At 46.1% G+C, this 21,009-nt stretch overlaps 1 protein-coding gene across 1 annotated transcript; it reads left to right on the forward strand.

The window, feature by feature from the left end:
• The first annotated feature begins 626 nt into the window (after positions 1-626).
• Positions 627-18,249, forward strand: SLC22A7 (solute carrier family 22 member 7). The gene is made up of 10 exons (XM_009673139.2): positions 627-1,109; positions 3,745-3,848; positions 9,367-9,521; positions 10,981-11,149; positions 14,246-14,363; positions 15,425-15,534; positions 15,622-15,836; positions 16,340-16,448; positions 17,757-17,963; positions 18,141-18,249. The coding sequence occupies exons 1-10, from the start codon at positions 729-731 to the stop codon at positions 18,202-18,204; spliced, it is 1,632 nt and encodes a 543-aa protein (XP_009671434.2). The 5' UTR covers positions 627-728; the 3' UTR covers positions 18,205-18,249.
• Positions 18,250-21,009: the final 2,760 nt, after the last annotated feature.

Consider the following 21,009-nt stretch of genomic DNA (forward strand, 5'->3'; position numbering starts at 1 on the left):
GTGTCTCAGTCAGGGCTGCAGATCTCTCACTCCTTGGGCTCTCCTATTAGTTTGCAGAGCACATCTCCTTCCAGAGACTCGTCTCTCCCATCCACCTTCTCTTCTGGGCACTCTCTTGCCCTTGCCAGACTCCTTGCTCCCAGGTCATGATTTGACACAAGCCATCCTAAAACCTCAGGAAATGCATTTGATGCACAGCAACCAGGTTCTGGTGCCCTTGGGCATCCCGACGCAATGGTTTTCTGCCACTCTCCTGTGGACTCATTTCACCATCCAGCTCAGACAGCCAGTCATCAGCTCATATGAGACAAAGCTTGTCACAGCACCTGAGGCTGTAGGTGGTGTGTGGTAACCCCACACCAGAAATAATAGTGTTTTGACAGTACTCTTCCCATAGCCTTTTTTCCTAATGTGGGACTCCTTCTCAAAAACGAAAACAGGAAGTTTCTAAAAAAAGATCTCTTAAAAAAAAAAAAAAAAGGTGCCTTCTGCTGAGTCCACTTGAAATGGATGTGCTTTGTGCACTCAGGATGATTTCTTTGGCTCTACCCCAAATCAAGAGTGTCACTGTGGGGATATCAACCTTTCAGCAAGGTCTCAAAGTCCGAGGAAGTGGCTGTATGAAAAGCCATATGAAGTTGAGCTCCAAGAACAGAGACCACTTTTCAAGCTCATGTTGCTGCTCCTTGCTACTTAGCTGCTTTGAATAAGCAAACTCCACAGAAAAGATGAAATTTGAAGATCTCTTGCTGGAAACCGGTGGCTTTGGCAGATTCCAGATCTTGATTTTGTTTCTCCTCTGCTTCCCAAGAATCAACCTTCCCATGCATTTCCTGCTGCACAACTTTCTTGCTGCTACCCCCTCTCATCACTGTGCAATTCCACACCAGGAGGCATTTGTGAACCTCACCACAGAGGAGCTTCTACTCATCAGCATCCCCCGGGAGCCTGATGGCACCTTCAGGTCCTGTGAGATGTTCTCGCAGCCTCAGTTTTACCTGCTACTGCTCAATTCCTCTCTGCAACCAGAAAATGACTCTCTCATTGAGGACTGCAAGCATGGATGGGTCTATGACCACTCGCAGTTTACCTCCACCACAGCCACCCAGGTAATTCCTTGCCTGTGATCTAGCTGAAAATGAAATTAGCTCAGTGTTTTGGGGAGCAGGAGGAGAGCTATCTCCTAGATGCACAGAATCAGAGGGGAATCTTTGTATTTTATTTATCATTTGAAATGACCTCTTTAGAGAAGATGACCTGGGATGGGGAAGCTCTCCGAAGCTGAGAATTGGAACCCAATGTTTCTCATTATGAGCATCTCTATTTTCCCAGTGACTGAGAAAGAATGGGACAGAGGGTGCCATGGGATTTTCTGCAAATGCCACGTGGCCCAAGACACATGATTGTACCCCATAAGGATTTCATTTGAGCTCATGACTCTTCTGATTTTTTTTTTTCCTCAAAGACTTTTGTAACTCTTATTCCCTTGGCCACATCTCTTCCCCAATTCCCTCTCTTCTCCCTAGGATTGCCATGCCTCTTACCTTTTGTCTGCTTTAGCTCTGTCTCCTTGGTATAGCTTTGGTGTTCCCCATTTGTCTGGTTATGCCCATAGCTAGGAGGACAAGCAGGACAGAGGGGTAAGTGGCTTCCTCTGTGACAGGGGACAGCATCTGCTCACAGTGCTGTCCCATGGCTGCTTGGGGAGTGCTGGTTCTTGGAGGGGAGCCCTGGGGGTGAAGCAGCCAGTGAGCATGGGGCTGGCAGGGAGGGATGGGCAAAATGAAAAGGGACAAATGGCACCGAGTGCAGGAGGTGAGAAAGGGGGCATCAAGGAGGGTGGACAAAGTAGGATGCAGGGGGTCAAAAGACAAGATTTCTAGATCACAGACCAAAAGAAGTAGGTTTGGCCACTGATTATGGTGAGGTGAGGACAATGCTTCCAGAACAAGGAGGTAGGGAAGAAGCAGCTGCCAGAGGGTACCCCCCAGAGTGGGGACAAGCACCTGGAGACAATGAGGACATCACCCTGCCAAGTACCAGCTCTGTCCTTGTCCATTAGGACAGCCAGCAGAGGGGGGTCAGCAGCCATGTGGCAGGTCCCATGGTAGGAGTCTGGATGGAGCTGACATGGGTGAGAAAGCACGGACAGTGAAGCCTAGCAGCATGCAGACCCACCATGCAGATGTGGGCCAGACAGCATCAGGCCCACCAGATGCTGTTTAGGGAGCTGGAGCAGAGTGCAGGCTTTGCTACGTCAGGGCCATCTGTGCAAAGCCTCCAACTCACGGTTTCCTTGTCCTCCTGGAAGATGTTTCCCAGGTTTAGGAGACTATCACTCTAGTTACAAGAGATATCTTTACTGTCAGCCAAAAAACACTCTCTCCAGGGGCCTCCCTCTGAGACCCAGCATGCTGGCTAGCTGTAACCTTGAGCCTGCCCCAGGTGCCTGCCTGTCAAATGTTAACCACCAAGCTAGGGCTGTCTGACAGTGATACCTCTGGGTGTTAATACTCTTAATACTTCACCTGCAGTCTGTAAACTTCCCTTCCTTAGAAGGTGGCCAAAGCACAGGGGATCTTGACGAGGACAATTCAGTCAAAGGAGCATAGCTGGGTTGGAAATGAGAGCAGGAGTGCTGCTACTTTGAGATAGTTTCCTGTCTTAGTGAGACCAAGGCCAAACCTTAAGCTAGAGCTGGTGTCTCCTCTCTACCACCTGACCTTCCCCAGGTTTGACAGGCAGTGAGGTGTGGGTTAGATGTGCAGCAGGTCTGCATCCCATTTCTGCCCTGTATAAGGGAGAAAGGGGCAAAGTGCCCTCGCAGGGGAGAGGTGTTCAGTAGCACAGGTGCTTAGTGCAATGCCCCATGACACTGCACTCAGTGGCCTCAGGTGGGGTCCAAGGGGCTGAGGCTTCCTCTGGAGTCTTCTGCTTTTGCAGCAAAAAAGGTTGCTCAAATTCTGGCTGGCTTTGTCACAGAGACTAAGGCTGGGTGGATGGTTAGCTTAAGTTTTGCCAGATTAGGCACATAGAGAAAACCAGCTCTGCAGCTTGACCAGGGAGTACTGCAATGATTAATGACGCTTGCATCTCCAAGGAAGTAGGATGATGCTCATTAATCTATTGAAGAAAAATGTCTAGACCCTTCTCTCGGGGAGGAGGAGGTGGATGGGAATCAATAAGTGCATGTCAGGAACAACTATTTGGTGTGATTCCTCTGCCTTCTTCCCTCTCAGCACAGAGAACTTCAAAGGAAACTGGTAAAAACAGCGGTCACTGGGTATCAACAAGGCATCCCCTAACAGAGGCTGTGACACAGCTCACTGCAACATGTCACCCTACCAAAGCCCATCTCACCAGGGCAAGCCCTGGAGCATCCAGAGCATGAGAGAGGGAACCAGCAGAGAAGCGCAGCAGGGCAAGCTGAGAACAGCCCTCACAAGGGTCAGGAGAGGAAAAAGGGACCTCTTCATGATGAGTGGTACCTGGGAGAGCTTTCTGATACCCACAAGTGTCCGCAGAGACTCGTGACAGGGCTAAATAACTCAGACCTCTGAGTTTTGTGAGCTGCAGCTTTACATTTTTTCAGGACTCTGGCAGTGTCATATGTGCAGTTTAGTTCAGAGTCCTACCTTTCACACAGTCAAGTTTGGCTGATAAAAGCTGCAAGGCAGGTGATTGTTGAAGGGAAGGTGACAGAGGCTGAATTGGGCAGTAAGTCTTTTTGACCTTGTGTTTCAGTGGGACCTGGTGTGTGAGCAGCGTGGACTGAATCAAGCAACTGCAACCTTCTTCTTCATTGGTGTTACAGTGGGGGCTGTGATCTTCGGATACCTTTCAGACAGGTTTGACCCTTTTCAGGCTGTTCCCCTTCTGTCCCCAGCTCTGGACTTCAGTTTCACAAACTGGTGACCTGAGGAAGGCGATTGGAGAGGCAACGAAAGCAGAAAACAGTTGTGAAGGGAGGATTCAGTCCCTCCAGTGAAAACTGGATTAAAGGCATATTGAGAAGCAACACAGACTAAATGTTAGGTGCCATCCCTACCTGCTTTGTGGAGCAGCCCATTGGGAGCCCACTAGAGAAGCAACTCTGGCCTCAGCATGGAGTAAGATACTCTGCAGCAGTGATAACAAGGTTGTGGTCAGCATTGTTGCAAAAACAAAAAGCCACTGTCTTAGAGTTCAAAAAAGGAGACCTGCCTAAAATAGAGAAAGCAGTTAAAGCAAAGCCAAAACAAGCTGCTGAAAGAGTTAAGACTTTGAAAGTCATATGGAAATTCCTTAAGGACACCCAGATAAGGGGCTCGGAGCAAACATGTGCCATGTCTGAAAGTCTCAAAGCAAAAACTACCTCTTTCCTAGAGAAGCAGGGTCAGGGAGGGTGTCATAAGCAGGGTGGCATCCCTCTGGGAAGAGCTGGGGTAGCATCCCAGTGAGGAAAATGAGAGCAAATCTAATTGGTCTGATTGAATGTTAAAATGTGATAGGATAAAGAAGAGTCAAGCAACTCAAAGGGTATAAATTAAGAAACTAGTTGTTGTTTTGGGTTTTTTTTGATTTTGGAGTTATGTTTTCTCCAAACAGCAGAACTAGGAAAGGTACCAGAGAATATGTAGAGCAAATGTACAGTCAGGATGTGCTGTTCACTCCACAGTATTCATTATTTAGTGTCTGAGTTTCCTGCACAGGCAACCACCTAGTTCCTTAGAAGAACACTTGTGGGGGGCAGGCTGCAAGACCACCACGTCACAGAAGTGAACCAGCCTCATGACAGGGTGCACCAGAGACTTAGTGCTGAGGATGGAAGCTGTTACATCCATGTCTCTGCATATATCAGTACTCTTCTACAAGCACCTAAGACATCTGGCTGGTTTTCAAAGTACGTGCCTCAGCTTTGTATCTAAAAAGGCTTTATAGCACAGTAGGAGGGAAAGAAATTCAGAGTCAGGAAAAGCAGCAGGACAAAATAAGGCAGAAAAGTCTCTGCCAGAGCAAAAGGCATACAAATGAAGAATAAACTGTTTCTCAAATGGTTTATGAGGGGGAGTAAATGATCAAGTCTTAAAAGGAGCACCTGAGAAATAATAAGGCTATAGTAGAGGACACAAATTCCCTGAATTTGTGCTCAGTGGGAGAAGATGTAGAGGTGGGTGTTTGAGTTGGAGCCTTCTCATTAGAAGACCCATCTTAAAATGTACTGGTAGAAGAAGGCTTGGAGAAAATAGTGAATAATAGTAAACTGCTAGGCCCGGGGAGTAGTTGTCCTGGAGTCCTACAGAGCCTTCAGGATGAAAAAGCTGGCATAGTGGTAGCAGAGGACTGGGAATGCATCACATAGCCAGTTTTTATAATGGTCCCCAAGACAGATCTAGGGAGCTATCAGCCAAGTAGCCTGACATGTATCTGTACTGGGCAAATCAGTAAAACTGTTCTGGAAAACAAAATCAGTGGGCACATGGATAGATATGATATGCTGGTGAAGAATTGGTGGCTTTTTATGCAAAAGATTGATGTCTTAAAAATAAATTGGATTTCTTTGAAGCTTCAAACAGGTGTGTGAACAGAGGAGGTACATCTACTTGGATTTCAAGAAGTTTCCTTACCTTTAGCTTAAAGAAGCTAGGCTGTCCTAAGATGAGAAGGAAGGCCACTGCATGGCTAAATAATTGATTAAAAATCAGGAAAAAAGGGGGAGGTAGAAGTGCTCCATTCTTACAATGGAGAGAGGTCACTAGTGGCAAGTCCATGGGAACCCATGCTTGGGTTTATGTGCTGTTCAGCATATTCATAAATGATCTGGAAAAGGGGTGAGTGGGGAGATGGTGTGGTTTGGAGATGTTTGGAGTTATCCAGGCTTGCAAAGATGAGGTCTGAGTGTGGAGAACTGCAGAAAGACCTTACCAGGTTCTGTGACTAGGTGGGAAATAGAAGACAATTTCAAAGTAGGTTAGGGTAAAATAAAGAGAAATAATCCTAATCCATGTTTAAAACAAAGGTTCCTGAGCTGACCATAACTGCTCAGGATATGGGGTTTTAATAGACAGTTCCAGGCAACTATCAGCTCAGAAATGAGTAGTGGCTGGGCAAGCAAATAAAATTCAAGAATTGCTAGGAAAGGAATAGAAAATTGAAGAGAACATCACTGGTGACACAACATGTAAATCCAAGGTGGCCCCACATCATGAATACCGAGTGCAATTTTGATTCCCCTTCATCCTCATCCTGATCTCAAAAGGATATAGTAGAACTGGAGAAAATCTGCAGAAGGTAACAAAGCAGACCAAGTTATGCCTTGGCTTCCACTTAACCCTTCAGTCTGCTAAAGAGGGTTTCATAGGCATCTGTGCCCTCATGAGTGACCTGGAGCAGAGCTGACTGTGCACTGACTAGCCGAGCTACTTGGTCACAGTGCCCAAGGGAGAGCAGGTCACATCAGGAGAGACCTGCAGCCTCCTAATGGCAGCAGGAGCAGCGCACAAAGGATAAATCTGGCATTCCCCTTCCTGAATCAAGTGGGAAGGCTTTGTCTTGTTTACATTTGTTTTCTCCATGGACTCATGATTTGGGATTGAGGCCAAAACTCCTACAAGCCCCACATTTACGTATGTTTGTACCTTGATTTCCCCTCTCTCCCAATATGCTTTGCTGGGGCACTGGGTGGCAGGGCAAGCTCAGTATTTGTTTCAACAGTGGCAGGGAAGGTGTGTGGGGCTGACAGTGGTGGGAATGAGAAAGTCCTCAGAAAGAGAGAGAGCTAAAGAGCTGAGCAACATCAGGCAAACTAACAGGTTAAGCACATTGTTAGTTTGCCACAACACTCCAGAAACATCCAGCTATCGCTGCCACCCACCTCCTCCAGAACCCATGCAGACCTCACTTCTATTTTCTCTCCATGCTTGCTCTTCATAGTCTTCCCTCGCCTGCCTTTGATTTTGCCTGTGTTTGCTTCCTCCAGCCATACAGTACCCATTTGAGATGGAGGGCCAGAAATGGTTAGAGGGTTCTTCAACTGTCAATAGTGACCATTTAATCCTATGATCTAGCTTTTAATATATTATTTAGTCATGCAAAGGCCTCTCTTCTCCTGTGGCAGCTTAGTTTTTCCCCTGTGGTGTGGGAGATGACTTTGACTGTTTCTGGAAGTCTTGAGCATTCTGAATCAGTTGCATCTTGCTTGTCACATCCTTGACTTCTCCTTATGGGTATTCCCTGCAGAAGCCATGCTGACTCCTTTGCTATTTGCTTACCCATATATATATGAATTCTAATTCTTAACATAATTTTCACCCATTTTATCAGCATCAGTGCCAGATCTATTAAACCTCAGATGTGCCCCACATCTCTAAGACCTCTTATAAGCTGATGTCCCATTAGCAACCTTCCTTTTCTATATTAGAGAGGCACTCAGAGAGTCCACTTCATTGAAGGTAGTAATTCAGACAGTTTATCCTTTAATTTTCTAGTGCCCTGGGGTGAAAACCATCTGGTCGTGGCATTTTGTTACAGTTTTCTTTCTTATTTGTTCTAAACTTCTACAAACGCATGGATTTGGACATATCTGCTGACAAATTTTACCCTGGTAACCTCTCCAAGTATCCTTAGTGTGAACATATATCTCTGAAAAATAATAACTTCTGCTCTTGCCTTCTCTTTTCCAAACAGTCCTTTTGTAGCTTGTCTATTGGCTGTACAACTCTCTGGCAGACTTCCAGACTGATATTTATGAAAATAACTTCTTATTTATTGTTATACCTGTGTGATTTGCCTTTTTTTTTTTTTTTTTTACATTTAATCTTTCAGTGGATGGGCTCTTCCCTCTCTCTCTTTGAAGACTATTTCAGCTGCTTGCAGTTCAATCCTTCTACTTTCCCTCTGGTTTCCCTGCCAGGTGGCATACATCTGCCGAAAGACTCTAAAAATGAGTCCATAAATAGCTGCCTTGCACCTGTGGGGCATTTTATGTTTTGACATCCTCCTTAATGTATTTTTCAAAAAAAATCCATTTTAAAAAAAATGTAGCTACTTTTTCAGGTAGTTACCCTATTGGAAGCCAGATACGATGTTGGTGGGTTACCAAGTGTTTGCTGCTCCAACCCAGGAGCATTATGGTGACTTTTGTGAACCGACTCTGTGTATGTTTCAAAGTAGATCCAGCAAACTGCTCAGGCCCAATCCAAGAGCTGTTCCTTCTCCAGGAGACTGCTTAACTAGCTGCTGCATGAAGTAATCTGATTGTTTTTAACAATGTTATTGTGACATTATGTTCCACCATATCACTTACCCACATGGAGTACTGGTCCTCGCTACTGTACTTCTCCAGTGGCCATTGAGAGAGCCCTAAAGCCAGAACTGGGCCACAATTTCAGTCCCTGTGACTGAACACTACCTCTTGACAGGGTCATTTACTAGTCCGATTTGAACCTAAGCTTTCCTCATATGCAATGCTCATGTTCATCAGCAGATCCTCTCCTACTCTTGGATGATTTCTGGGTACGATGGCGTTCCTCTGATTGCCTTCTCACAAAGGCTCTGATGGCTTTAGTTTGTCACAATCTTCACTCAAACCTCAATGCTGTGCTCGGTTTTGGTTTTAGATTTTCATGGGTTGTGTAGAGCACATATATGCACATTCATGTGTGTATAAAAATAAATTTACAGTGAGTATTTGATTTTCTATATTTCTTCACACTACATCTGAAAGGGACTCTGCGTCAGGGGCCGGATGGTCGTATCACTTCTGAAACCCTTAGTAAATGACCTCCTGGAAGGTTCTTCATAGGTCCCTTGGGAGAGCAGGGCTATTTGCACAGCGGGGCTGACAAATGGTTTCCTTTTCTTTTCCTTCAGAGTCATTGTTTTCCCTTTTGGGACTAGGGCAAAAGTGTCATGTTTTTCTCCTCTCCCTCCTTGGGCACAAGGATAGTGATCCCTCCTGAAGGGACCCCAAGAGGAGGGGATGTTGAGCTGAGAAGCAGAGCTGGGTGTGGGGACAGCCGCTGGAGGGAGTGGGGTGTGCCAATGGCATGGGTTTTCAAGCTGACATTGTGCGTTTGACAGTGGCATTGCCAGGGGAGCCCAGTATGTCGGTTCTTTTGATCAATGCTGCTGCAGCTCCCTCGGGAGAGCCTCATGCCTGGTGCTCACGACAAGGCAGGTTGCCCCTCTGCACAGGGTTGCACCACTGTGGCACAGGCTGTATCCAGAGCAGCTTCCTCCTCTCCAGGCCATTGTGCTGCATCTTGTGCTCTTTGCAAAGCAGGTGATGTTTTTATCGGCCTCCCTGAGTCTCTGCTTTGCCCTGTTTCAAACCTTGCTCCTGGGACAGGTTTCCAGCCGCTGTAACCCAGTCCGTACTTGTGGCAGGTACGGCCGGAAAGCTATGCTCCTGGTGTCGCTGGTGTGCTCGGGCATGTTTGGGATGCTAAGTGCCGCCTCCACCTCCTATAGCATGCTGGCTATCACACGGACCCTCACTGGTGTGGCCCTGAGCGGCATCTCCCTTATCATATTGCCTTTGGGTAAGTAAGCATGGGGGTGCCTGATTGCACAGGGAGATGTTTGGTGGGTGGTGGATGGGTAGGTAGGGACAAAACAAGTAGGAACAGGAGTTTGGAGATTGTTACGTAGGTGATTTCACCACAAGCAACCAAAAGAACACCCCTACACGAGGATCCAAGAATTAGTATTTACTGTTACTCTAGTGCTTCGCAGTCTAATCAAGATATAATCAACTGCTTACTATTAGTTCTGCTGCAACATTAACACTTGTAATCTGTATTAGCCAATTTCTGTTAAGGATTATTAGTAATACAATAAAAACATAGACAAAAGTGCCCGCCCTTTGTCTCTGATACTGAGTTCTCACCCTTCAAGTACATTTTTGAGGCAACTCATCAGCATGCCCATGTCTTCAGCAGGAGGAGGGTGGTATGTTGCTTCTGGGGTGTTTTTTCCTTCCCAGTCTTGGCTTTGCTTGGAGTTGTTTTTGTGTGCTCCAAATCTGTACTTTTCAAAAGGGAGGGGAGAGAATCACAAAACTCATGCAAAGTTAAGCAAAACCAAAGCTAAAATAAGTTAGGTAATACTATAAACAAACTAAAAGAAGCTCCAAACCTCAGGGTGCCCAACAGGCACCAGACCACTGGATGACTTTGCTGATACAGTTAGAACATGCTAGGCAAGAATCATTGGATCCTAGAGCAGCTTACAGATGCAGCAAAAATTTCCAGAATTTTTGCAGATATAGCAAAAAATCAAGCTAAAATGGGCTCAAAACTGAACAAGTCCATGCAAGGTCTGACAAATCTCAAGGCCTGCTATGGCTGATTATTGTTCTAAAGGTTGAGGCCTATTTCTAGCAGGTGGCACTCTGGGCCACAGGGCTACAAGGCAAAGTGGAGCTTGGGAAGGATGTTTCTGATTGTTAGAGGTTGTAGCCAGATGATCAAACGTTTGGAGGAAAGCTAGCTTTTAGTTCATGCACGCAAACAAGGAGACCACCGTTTCTTCTGGCTTTACATGTGTATTAGTATCTTCTCTGGGTAGATTCCACAGGTAGGTCAGTTCATCTTAATGTATTTCTCTAATGCGGAATAACGAGTGAGCAGAGAAATGGGAAACTGTGCAGGCAAGATATAACTAAACAACGAGGGGGGAAATTGAATCTGCTGGAGAAGATACTTTATTCTGTTTAAAGCCATTCAAATTATCACATAAGGTGTTTTTAGCACTGTGATTCTTACTATTTTATCCAGTATTTCTTTGTTTAAGGCTGTATTTTAGTTGCTTACAGCTTTGCCAGAAGCTAACCATTTTGCATGGGCTTTTTAAATGCGGCAAACATCAGCCAAGCAGTGGAACTCTCCCGGAGAAAAAGACCAGGGAAATTGCCTTGCTTTGCCCATGTTACAAAGCCCTGTAGACCTTTTCCTGGAGAAATCCTATCTGTCCCAGCTGAACGCTGTCATGCTGTTGCAGGGATGGAGTGGGTGGACGTGCAGCATCGCACCCTCTCTGGGATCCTGACTAGCATCTTCTGGAGCATCGGGAACATGCTGCTGGCCATGTTAGCATACTTGGTGCGGGACTGGCGCTGGCTACTAGTTGCTGTAACTGGACCTTGTTTCCCGAGCATCATCTGCCTGTGGTGAGTGCAACTAGCTGCAGCCTGCTGGGCTGGTGGGGATGGGAGCGGGATGTGATTTTTTTTTTTCCAGGCACAGCACCTCTTGAAAGCTGGAGTGGCCCAGGTTTTTGTCCCTCCTGACCAGGAGCCATGGTCACACCATGGCTTTGGGGATGAGGAGGAGGATGCAGGAGTGGAGCTGAGACCAGGCATTTGGGGGACAGTGGGATGCTGCGTGAAAGAGCAGGATTTGGTACTGAAAGCACTGTCTGAGATGGCTCAGAGCAAGTGAGGAGATCCCTGGTGTGAGACCAGGCATCCCAGGCCAGGGGGACATCCCTGGGGGCATTAATCCCTGGGGGTTTCAAGGCAAATAATTTAGCTATCTCCCGTCCCCCACCTCAGGGTGGGGGGGGACACACCTTTGGTACCAATTTTTCCATGTGAGCCAGTGGCATTTGCAGGCCAGGTCAGGTGCATAGGCTGTGCAAGGTGCAGAGAGATTTCTCAGCTGTGTATCCATCCTTACTCATGAAATGTATTGGTTTTCTGCAGGGTGTTTCCTATCTGTAGCTTTATCTAAGAAATGCCTCCCATCTCTAAGGGGAGATGGTTCTTTTAATCAAAGAAACTCCTTTTCCTCCTCCTCTTTTTAATGAAATGACATGGACTAAAACAGAGAGTCAATTCACGGATAGTGTTATTGTTGTATGAAGTGTATTGGATTAACTTATTAGATGACCTAAAATGGTCCTTTGCATAAGCAGCCCCATTTCCTGGGTGGGTAAAAGTCCAGTGTTCAAATAAGCAAGCAGATATTCCCACAACTGTTCCACTGAGGACCTTAAGATTTGGGTCTCCAACCTCAGGGTTGCTGTTTAGTTCATCTTGGGCATCAGTGTGGTACTGGACCACATTGCAGAAGTCACAGACACGTCTCTTGGGGTGACATGGCATTGTAGCTGGAAACCAGGTGGAATAAATCCTGGTAGTTAGACATATAGACCCCCAGAATTTCATGCTTAATAGTTTAGTAGGAGGAGTGATATCCAAATGCCAAGATGCCTTTCAGCTGCTAGCAAAGGGACTTCTGGAGACTATGGTTTGCTTGTTTATATGGCCAATAGAATGAAGCAAAGGATGAAAGAGCGGCACAGATCTATTACTAACAACACAAACAATTTTTGTGATACAAAAATTTTGGGATACAAACTGATGCTGTTGTTACCTAATAGCTCAATAGGTGCATTTTTTTTCCCCTTGGTGATGAAGGTTTTCTGGCAGAGAATAACACCTGATATTTCACTGATCAAGTCCAACACAGCTAAAATGGGTGTTCTGCTAACTTTGAGGGGTGGAGTTGTTTTGTTTTTTCTAGGACAACCAACTGTAAAAAATTAAATCCTGGGAAATGCTGCAATTTGTAGATACATTTGGACCTACCCTTCCTATGATAGACTATGATATGACTTTTTTTTCTCATTTGTTAATGCCTTTTATGGAGAGCAATTATTCAAGAAGTTATACTGCAGTATGATCAAAATTCAAGTACCCAAAAGGGTAATGATTGCAGCAAAATTATAAGTCTCTGAAGTATGGATTCAAAATCTGATTTAGCACGTTCTGGGGATATTGTTGACACTGTTATAATGTGGTCGAGACGTTAGACAACCGCAGGACATAATATTATACTCTGGAGATCGTGGCAATGGGTGCAAAATGCTGTCTTGCATTCTTTGTATCTATCCAGGTGGATTTGGGGTATAAGTTATGCGACTGAAAACTTTGCAGCGGTCCCATACTGCAAATGACAGATTTTGACGACTATATGGCTTCAGGAGACCTCTCATATTCCTTCAAGGTTTAAAGTTCTGTCCTTAGAGACACCCATCTGTTTTCGCCTGGAAACTGCAAAGCAGCAACCAGGGGAGCAGCAGCAGCAGCTTAGGTTCCTTCACATTCCTCCTCTACCTTAAAAAACATCAGAAGTTGGATGTCTCCACTGCAAGCAATGTGTGGTCCACCTTATCAAAGATCTCTGACGGAGTGCCAGGAAAGATTAAGCCCTCACCATGTCTTGATATAACCAATGGACCTAGGTGTAGAGCCAAAAATATGAAGAGAGAGGAGAGGTAGAGCGAGGAGAGATACAGTCTTCCCACTGACTGTGCAGGTTGCTCAGCTGCAAGGCTCTGTGGGAACAGTGGTAGTACTTTTTTTTTTCCCCTTCTCTTGGGGCAGACTTTGGTGGTAGGAAGTAGGTGTGGGCTGCTCTAACAAGATGCATCCTGCTCACGGGGTATTCCCACTGTTACCTCTCTGAGACTCGCCACTATGTGGACACACAACACCATGCACCCCTCTAGGCTAGCTGGGCTGCACTTGTGACCTGGGAAGCTCTGGGACAAAGAGCACAGTGTAGCCACAAATTGCAGTCAGATGCAAGATCAGGAAGAAGTCCAAAGTTAATGAGCTGCAGGTGCTAATTGTGGCAATAGCTTGATCTTTTGCTGGAACAGCTAGAAAATTAAGAGGCACAGGTCCCCACCTAGCACAGGTCTGCTAAGGAGACCTCTCAGGACACTGACTAGCTTCGCAGCAACGCAGCGCTCCAAGTCCTTCGCTAACTAGCATGGCTACTTCCTTGGTGGTCCTAGCCACAATGATTTAGATCACAGTTGACTGTCTTGTGCAAAAGGCTTTAATTACGGCAAAAAAACAAATAATGATATTAATTAACAAAATGAATATGAAACATAACCTCAAAGAGCTCACTAAGTTCTTCCTGTGCAGTCATTTTTTTCTATCCTACAATTTTGAAGAGTCCCAAAAAGCATGCATCTCAAAATATAAACTCTTTGGGGCCAGTTTTAATTTATTAGAACTGGAAATTTTTATCAGTTCAGAAAATCCAAGCTTTGATCAAAGATCATATGATTCACATATATATATATATATATATACACACACACACATACATATATACATATGTATATAAAGTTGTTATTTCCAGCTGAAGTCCCACAGAGAAGACCTTCTCTGTTTGACAAGGGTCATGTATGTGGGTTGGAAAGTATGAAATGCCAACAGGAATATTGTCTTCTCTCCTCCCACCAGGTGGGTCCCAGAGTCTGCCCGGTGGCTCATAGCCAATGGCAAAGTGAAACAAGCTCACAGGCATCTGCTTAGGTGCGCAAGAATGAACGGAAGGAAAGACTTTGCTGTCTCACCAGAGGTGAGAACCTGAGGATCCAGACGTGTTCTTCTCCCATTTTCTCTTTCTCTCTATTTTACTTCTGTTTGATACCTGAAGCAACTCTCAGCCTACTGTGTGGTCTGTGGGGCGCTGTGATCCACAGCGAGCCATGCTGGAAAGGAGTTACAACCATCCCTAAAGAGGAAGCATCAGCTTAGCTCACGTAAGGCCAGAGACCCCCCCTTTGATAGGAGGAGTGTCTCTCCATTTACCACTGCCATGACAAGAAGCCTCGCTGTACTGGATGCTGGTCTAAATATCCAGTGAGAGAAGCACAGGCTGGAAGAACAAGGCAGAGGCATCGCTCCTATAACAGAGAACAAAACATGCAGGCTCACGAGCAACTTGCACAGCTTCGTGTTTGCTGTGTTGGTACAGTGCTAACAGGCAGCAGATGCACATTAATAGTGTTTCTCCTCATATTGCACTTGAGGAGATATTGTATGTAGCGTTATCCATCTGATAAAAATCTGAGGGCTAATCCATCTCTGGCTGGAGGAATGACTTTGCACATAGTGTACGTCTAACTGGAAGGTTGTCAGCCATAGCAACCCAGTGCTGAATTTGGGTGTCATGAACAGTTGGCATAATCAACTTTTTCACCTGGTTGAAGAACTGCTCTCAAGTCAGTCATGGCTCTGCCAGCAATTTTAAAGCAACGTGGCAAGGGTGAGGGGTCGGGCAAAGCAGGCAGGCACCTGCTGGTCTGGATCCATTTTTGCTTGACCTCAGAGGTATAAGGGTTGGAATGAAAATGTCCGGTTAGATGATTGGCTCCAATAAAGGGGAAGGAGCACCCTGAAAATAGCCATCTATCTTCAGTTCAAAAGCTCAAGAAGTAAGACTGGTTTGGAAATCTTTACCTTGTGCTAAGTTCTAAAAAAACGCAATTCTGCAATCAGACTCTCAAATGCTAAGACCTTGGTCCCCCAGATGCTGTGGGAGCAGGGTTGGGCATGAGCCCTAGCCTGTCTAGGGCTCCATGTCTGGATCCTAGACGTACAGCAGCTGAACTATTTCCTTCATTCCACCTCTCTCAGGCCCTCAGAAAGATGACAACAGAGAAAAAGTCAGGAGAGAATTACTCCTACATCAGCCTGTTCAGGACACCAGTCCTACAGAAGATCTCTCTCTGTTCTGGCGCTGTGTGGTAAGCAGTGTCGCTTTGCACAGAGGATTTGTCCTACAGTTCCCTGGCTGAATTTCCCTAATTCCCATCTCCGCATGCTCCTTGCAGGTTTGGTGTTGCCTTCTCTTATTATGGCATGAGCCTGAACCTAACTGGTTTTGGGCTCAATATGTATCTCTCCCAATTTGTTTTTGGCATCATTGAGATTCCAGCTAAGCTGATCATGTACGTGCTAGTGAATCGAGTTGGACGACGGCAGAGTCAGGCATGGACACTCATACTGGCCGGATTGTGCATAGGAGCCAACGTCATCATTCCCAAGTGTGAGACACTCCTCTGCTATATGCGGTACTTCCTAAAAAAGGAGACTTCCATTCAGTGCACTGCTAGAGAAGAAGAATGGGAGATCTTCCCTGCAGGAAACTCTGTTCAGAGATGCCTTCTACCTACAAGGGTAACAGTGGGACAAGGTTGCTAATGTGGGCCAGCTCTAATATCTGGTGGTGACAGATGCTCTCCACTCACTGTGAGGCAGCTAGTCAGGGTCCAGTGATGGCCAGATTAAGTGCCATCTTATTATAGACATTGTCCAGTGGAAAATGCTGGGACCATCCATCCTTTCACCAGTTCAACTCCCACTTGGGCTAATAGTTTGTCACCAAATTTACTCATCCAGGCTTCAGAGGCAGCAGCTCCAGGGCTACGTAGCTCCTGACTTTGTAGGACCTTCTAACCTTCTCCCCTACTTTACCTTGAGGCCACAACGAGCTTCTTTCTAGAGGCTACTTTTAGACCATTGGCATAAGTGTCTTTTCTTTCCTCCTAGCTTTCACCTCCATGCGCTCTGTAGTAGCCATTATGGGCAAAGGTTTCTCAGAATCTGCATTCACTACTGTCTTCTTGTACACCTCTGAGCTCTACCCCACCATACTGAGGTAAGAGATGCTGCTCGCCTGAGCGCGCAGCCCGACCCTCTGCAGGGTGTCACCCTCGGGTCTTTGACATCAGCACAGCAGGACATGCTGTTAGCTAGGCTGCAGAGCTGGTGCCTTAGCTCTAGAGGTAGCAAGGTCTAAGGACTACATATAGTCATGAAAAAGGGGCAGAGAGCTATTTTTGGCCTAGGTTATGTCAGGCAGGTTATACCTAAAGAGAAACATATTGAAAGGTGATGGGCATTCTGTGTGGGAAGATTTTTGAACTCAGTAAGGAATCTGTGCTTAGTGAAGTCGTAATTCCCTGGGAGAATCCGCCAGTAACTGTTATAAGACCTAGAGAAAAATCATTTGAAATGTCAAGTTTATAAGGGACACGTGCCACCATAAGTTGGACAGTCTTCTGGCTTACAGATGATATTAAAGCAGGGATTATCTAGCCTTTCATGGTGAAAAAGATAGCTTATTTAAAAGATCTTCAGATTTAGTAGCGGCATAGTTTGGGATATTTCTGAGGCTGGTAGATTGAATTATCTTTCACCAGTCTGTTGAATGTGGGGACTGATGCATATTTAAACCAGAGTGGGCACATTGGTCTGCTACTTTTCTTCTCAGATAGGTCTGCATTTCTATGCACTGAAAGACATTGACAGGTGAAGGCAACAGTCCTCTCTCTCTCTGCAATTCCTTTTCTGTATATGCACAAACAGGTCCTGCAATCCCTACTTCAGGTGTAAAATGCCATCCTTTCACTGCAAATTAATGAGTGGATTCGGTCCCAGGTTCTCTTTTTGGGCACCTCTCCAAGTTCTCCTAGGTTATAGCTACAGCAGGACCGAGGGTGCTCACAGGAATCCCTGTGCTGGCCGCCTGTCTGGAAGTGCCTGGGAGACAGCGGGACGTAGATTTGCTTTCGGCAGATGAGAGGATGTATTGGGGGGCAGGTAGAAAATATACACAGGGTTTTTGACATTCAAAGTGGAAACAGCTTTGGAGTGGATATTTTTAGTGCAGAACTTCAACTTCGGTCTCATAATCGTAAGTAAACCTGCTTCTCACAGCAGCTATTCTTGCTCTTTGGGAAGTATCATCACTGTATGAACATATGAAGAGGGGGGAAAAAAAGCCTAGAAAAAACCCCTAGCAGTGGAAAAGCCTGGGGGGGGTGGGGAGGGAAGCCTCGTCACGTATAGAAATACAGGGGGAAGGAGCAGAGGGCCTGTACTTTTTCCCCAAGATTTGATATAAAAAAAGTAGCCGTTTCTCTCTTGTAGTGGTCTACACCACCATGGTGCCCTCCCTTTCCAGGCAGAATGGGATGGGATACACCTCCTTCGTAGCACGCATCGGAGGAGCTCTGGCCCCACTCGTGTTTTTGCTGGACGACGTGTGGCGGTCTCTGCCTGAGGTGACATACTGTGGTGTCGCGGTGTGCTGTGGCTCCGTGGCCTTCCTGCTCCCAGAGACACTGAACGTGCACCTGCCTGAGGGCATCGAGGACGTCGAGAAGACACAGTGAGTCAGCTCCATCCTGCCCTGTGTGGGGTGTCTGCTGAGTGAGGCAGGGAGATGGCCCACTCTGCTTCTCTGTCCCTGGGTAGCAGCAGATTAAGGAGCAGCCCATGAGGGATGGAGACAGTTAGGCTTCCTGGTTTTGTGTCCATCAGTCCAACATGCCTTCTTTTCCTCCAGAGTGAGAGGGCCACTACAAATCGGTGCTCCTGAGGGTGTGCCATTACAGTCTCGTCTGAAGTGAATGCCTACGGGGGACAGCCATGGATGTACCACATGGGACTGCAAAACTGAGCCACGTTCTGACCTTTCAATAAAAGAGCTCTTGCTGTCCTCGTGGTCTCTTTCTGCAGAGGAGTGGGGCTGAGGACGTGCATAAAGCCAAGTTCCTTCACCTTTCGAGGTTGTGGTGGTGCTTCTATTTGGGTTGCGATCTTCAGTTCCGCAAGAGCCTATGTGGTGCTCAGTCTACCACAGTATCATGCACAGTTGTCTACCCAAGCCAGAACCTCCTTCAATTCCTGCTGCCCTCCTTCAACAGTCTCCAGGTTTCCACCCAAAGGACCTAGGCTGCCTGAAATCCCTTCTGCTTCTCCACCTCTCCATCACTGGGTTACTTTTACCTTGGCATCCATTGCTGCCTGCAGGGACTCTGCAAGCAGGTTTAGACACAGTTAATGAGTGAAAAGCCAATCTTCATTGGCTAACAGGTTTAGTTAATAGCTCAGACTTACACACTCCCCTTTCCTTCTGCTTTCATGCAGGCACCCAGCAAATTTTTGCTCATGGCAGCTGGGGGAAGAAGTGTTGATCTATCTCCCCAGGATAGGCTGATTCTCATGTTACTGCGCTGCTGTCTTCATAGTCCCTATTTGTTTTTCTTCTTTTTTATGAGCGTTTCACATGTTTTCATGGCATTATTTTTTCCTCTTGACTCCTTGTCCTTCTGAGTATAACCTTCTGTACATGTCACTTCTGTCTGTATTTCTGCTTTCCTTCTCTTGCATGGTTTTTCCTCATGGTGAGCATGAAGGTGGTATCTAGGGGTGGGAGACAGTGTTCAGGGCCTGGCAGACCTGAGCCTGTACTGTACTAGGAGGACCTAGAGGTGAACTCCTGAAGCACAAGAGGGTGTTTCAGGTATGGTTAATACAAAAAAATGTTCCTTGTCCGAGATACTCAGACATAGCTCCCTTGGTGGAGAAGGGTATCTGGGGCACAGCAGACTTTAAGCATTATCATTGCCCTCGAGCCTCGAGAGGGCCCCTGCGGTCAGGGAGGGAGTTTAGGCATGCGCGCAGATTGCACATGTGTGTGTGTAGCTGGTGTCCATGGGTCCATGGCAGACATGTGGGGCTCCACTTGCTTCATCTTGCTAGGCGTTGAAAGCAAGCAGTGGGGCACAGCGTGTGTGTGCTAGGGGTTGAGGCAGTGAGTTGCGAGTCTGGAGATGCAGGAGCTCAACTGAGGCTTAGCTGGAGGAGGGTGACTGTGGGGAGGTCTGGAAGCTAACAGGGTGGAGGAAATGGAGGTTCTCTCTCTGACGCTGGCTGTGGGCGTTCGGAGGGCGAGACAATTTGGCAGCTTTGATGATGAATGTTCACAATACAGTTAATAGCCTTTTTTTTGGGGGGGGGGGGGCTGTCTATTTTACAGCATAACAAAAAGAAAATCTCCCCTAGCTAGGCGGTTTTCTCCTCATCCTGACTACTCTGAAGCATTTTTCTTTTTCACGTCCTCATGATGGAGTGTACTGGTCTTAGGAAAAGAGCTTTTTAGTCAGTGTCAATGCCCGCCACATCTTCAGGGTTTAGGCTTTTATTGCTCAGGAGGTGCTACTGGTTATCCCAAACATTTCTTTTTCTCTCAGCAGGCAACGTTTTCCTTCAGAAAAGGAGGTTTGGAGCAATAGCTGTTATTGATGCCATATGCTTGTTTGCCCATGGAGCGAAGAAAAACAAGTGTAGTATCTTTGTCCACATTACAGCTGTGGTAGCGCACAGGTTACCAAACAGGTTGCTCCAGCGGAAGTACAATCTAGAACGCTCCTACGGCTATAAGCTTAAATACGGTCATGTTCGAATGGTGATAAAACTAAATGTATGAACAGGAGCTGGGGTGCATTTTTGTAGTCTCGTGTTCGTCTTTATCTTTGTTTAATCTCCAGATGGAAGAGAAACTTTTCTGGACCTGGGCAAAAATTTTTAAATTTCTACTTATTTCTACTGTTTTTAGATTTTCTACTTTCTACCTGGTCATACATGTGTTTTTGATTGCTTAGCACTGAGAGGTCAGGGTTTTTCACTGATGATTTGGAGACCAGGGCTTTTGTTGAGGCTTGAGAGTTCATGGTCTTTGACTTGGAGTCATCAGTTCAAAGAATATCATGGGAGCGTGGGTTTATCATTTCAGGGTTGTTGAAAGTTTTGCAAGGCTACTGCTGAAGGTTGAGGGCTCACGGTTTGTCACTCAGGGTTTATTGCTGAGAGCTTCTCAGTGAGAGTTTATGGTTTATCATTTAGTTTATTACTGAGGGCTCAATGTTCATTCAGGGTTTGTGGTTTCTTGTTTAGGGATTAGGGTTTAATGGGTTGTTGTCTAAAGGTTTACAACATACAGTTTAAAAACAAACTATAAACTGTAACTCCTAACAAAATAAACTGTTCACCCTTATTTAGGATTTGTATTAACTGAGGGGCAGGAGGAATTTGAACTTAAAGCTTAACCTATGCGTTCATTCAATCCCACTTATTATTGTGGGTATTAATCACGAAATAACTGTTTTATGCTCTTAGGTACGTGCCATTTGCAGTCTCTCTGTGCACAGTAAAAGTTGCCTGAAGAAAGCAACCCAGAGCGAAGGTTGCACCATCCCTCAGGGACTACTCAGGGTCACACTGGGCTATTCTCAAGGTCTCTTGGGCCATTTGCGGGGGGGGAGGTGTCCATGAACACCCTTCAGCTTTTGCAGTACTGTTCCTGTAATCTCTGAGGCTTTTCTCTTGGGTCTCCAGGGCTACTCTGGGATGTCTCTAGGACTTTCCCTAGA

Source organism: Struthio camelus, chromosome 3 (assembly GCF_040807025.1).
Source record: "Struthio camelus isolate bStrCam1 chromosome 3, bStrCam1.hap1, whole genome shotgun sequence".
In the NCBI taxonomy this organism is placed as follows: Eukaryota; Metazoa; Chordata; class Aves; order Struthioniformes; family Struthionidae; genus Struthio; species Struthio camelus.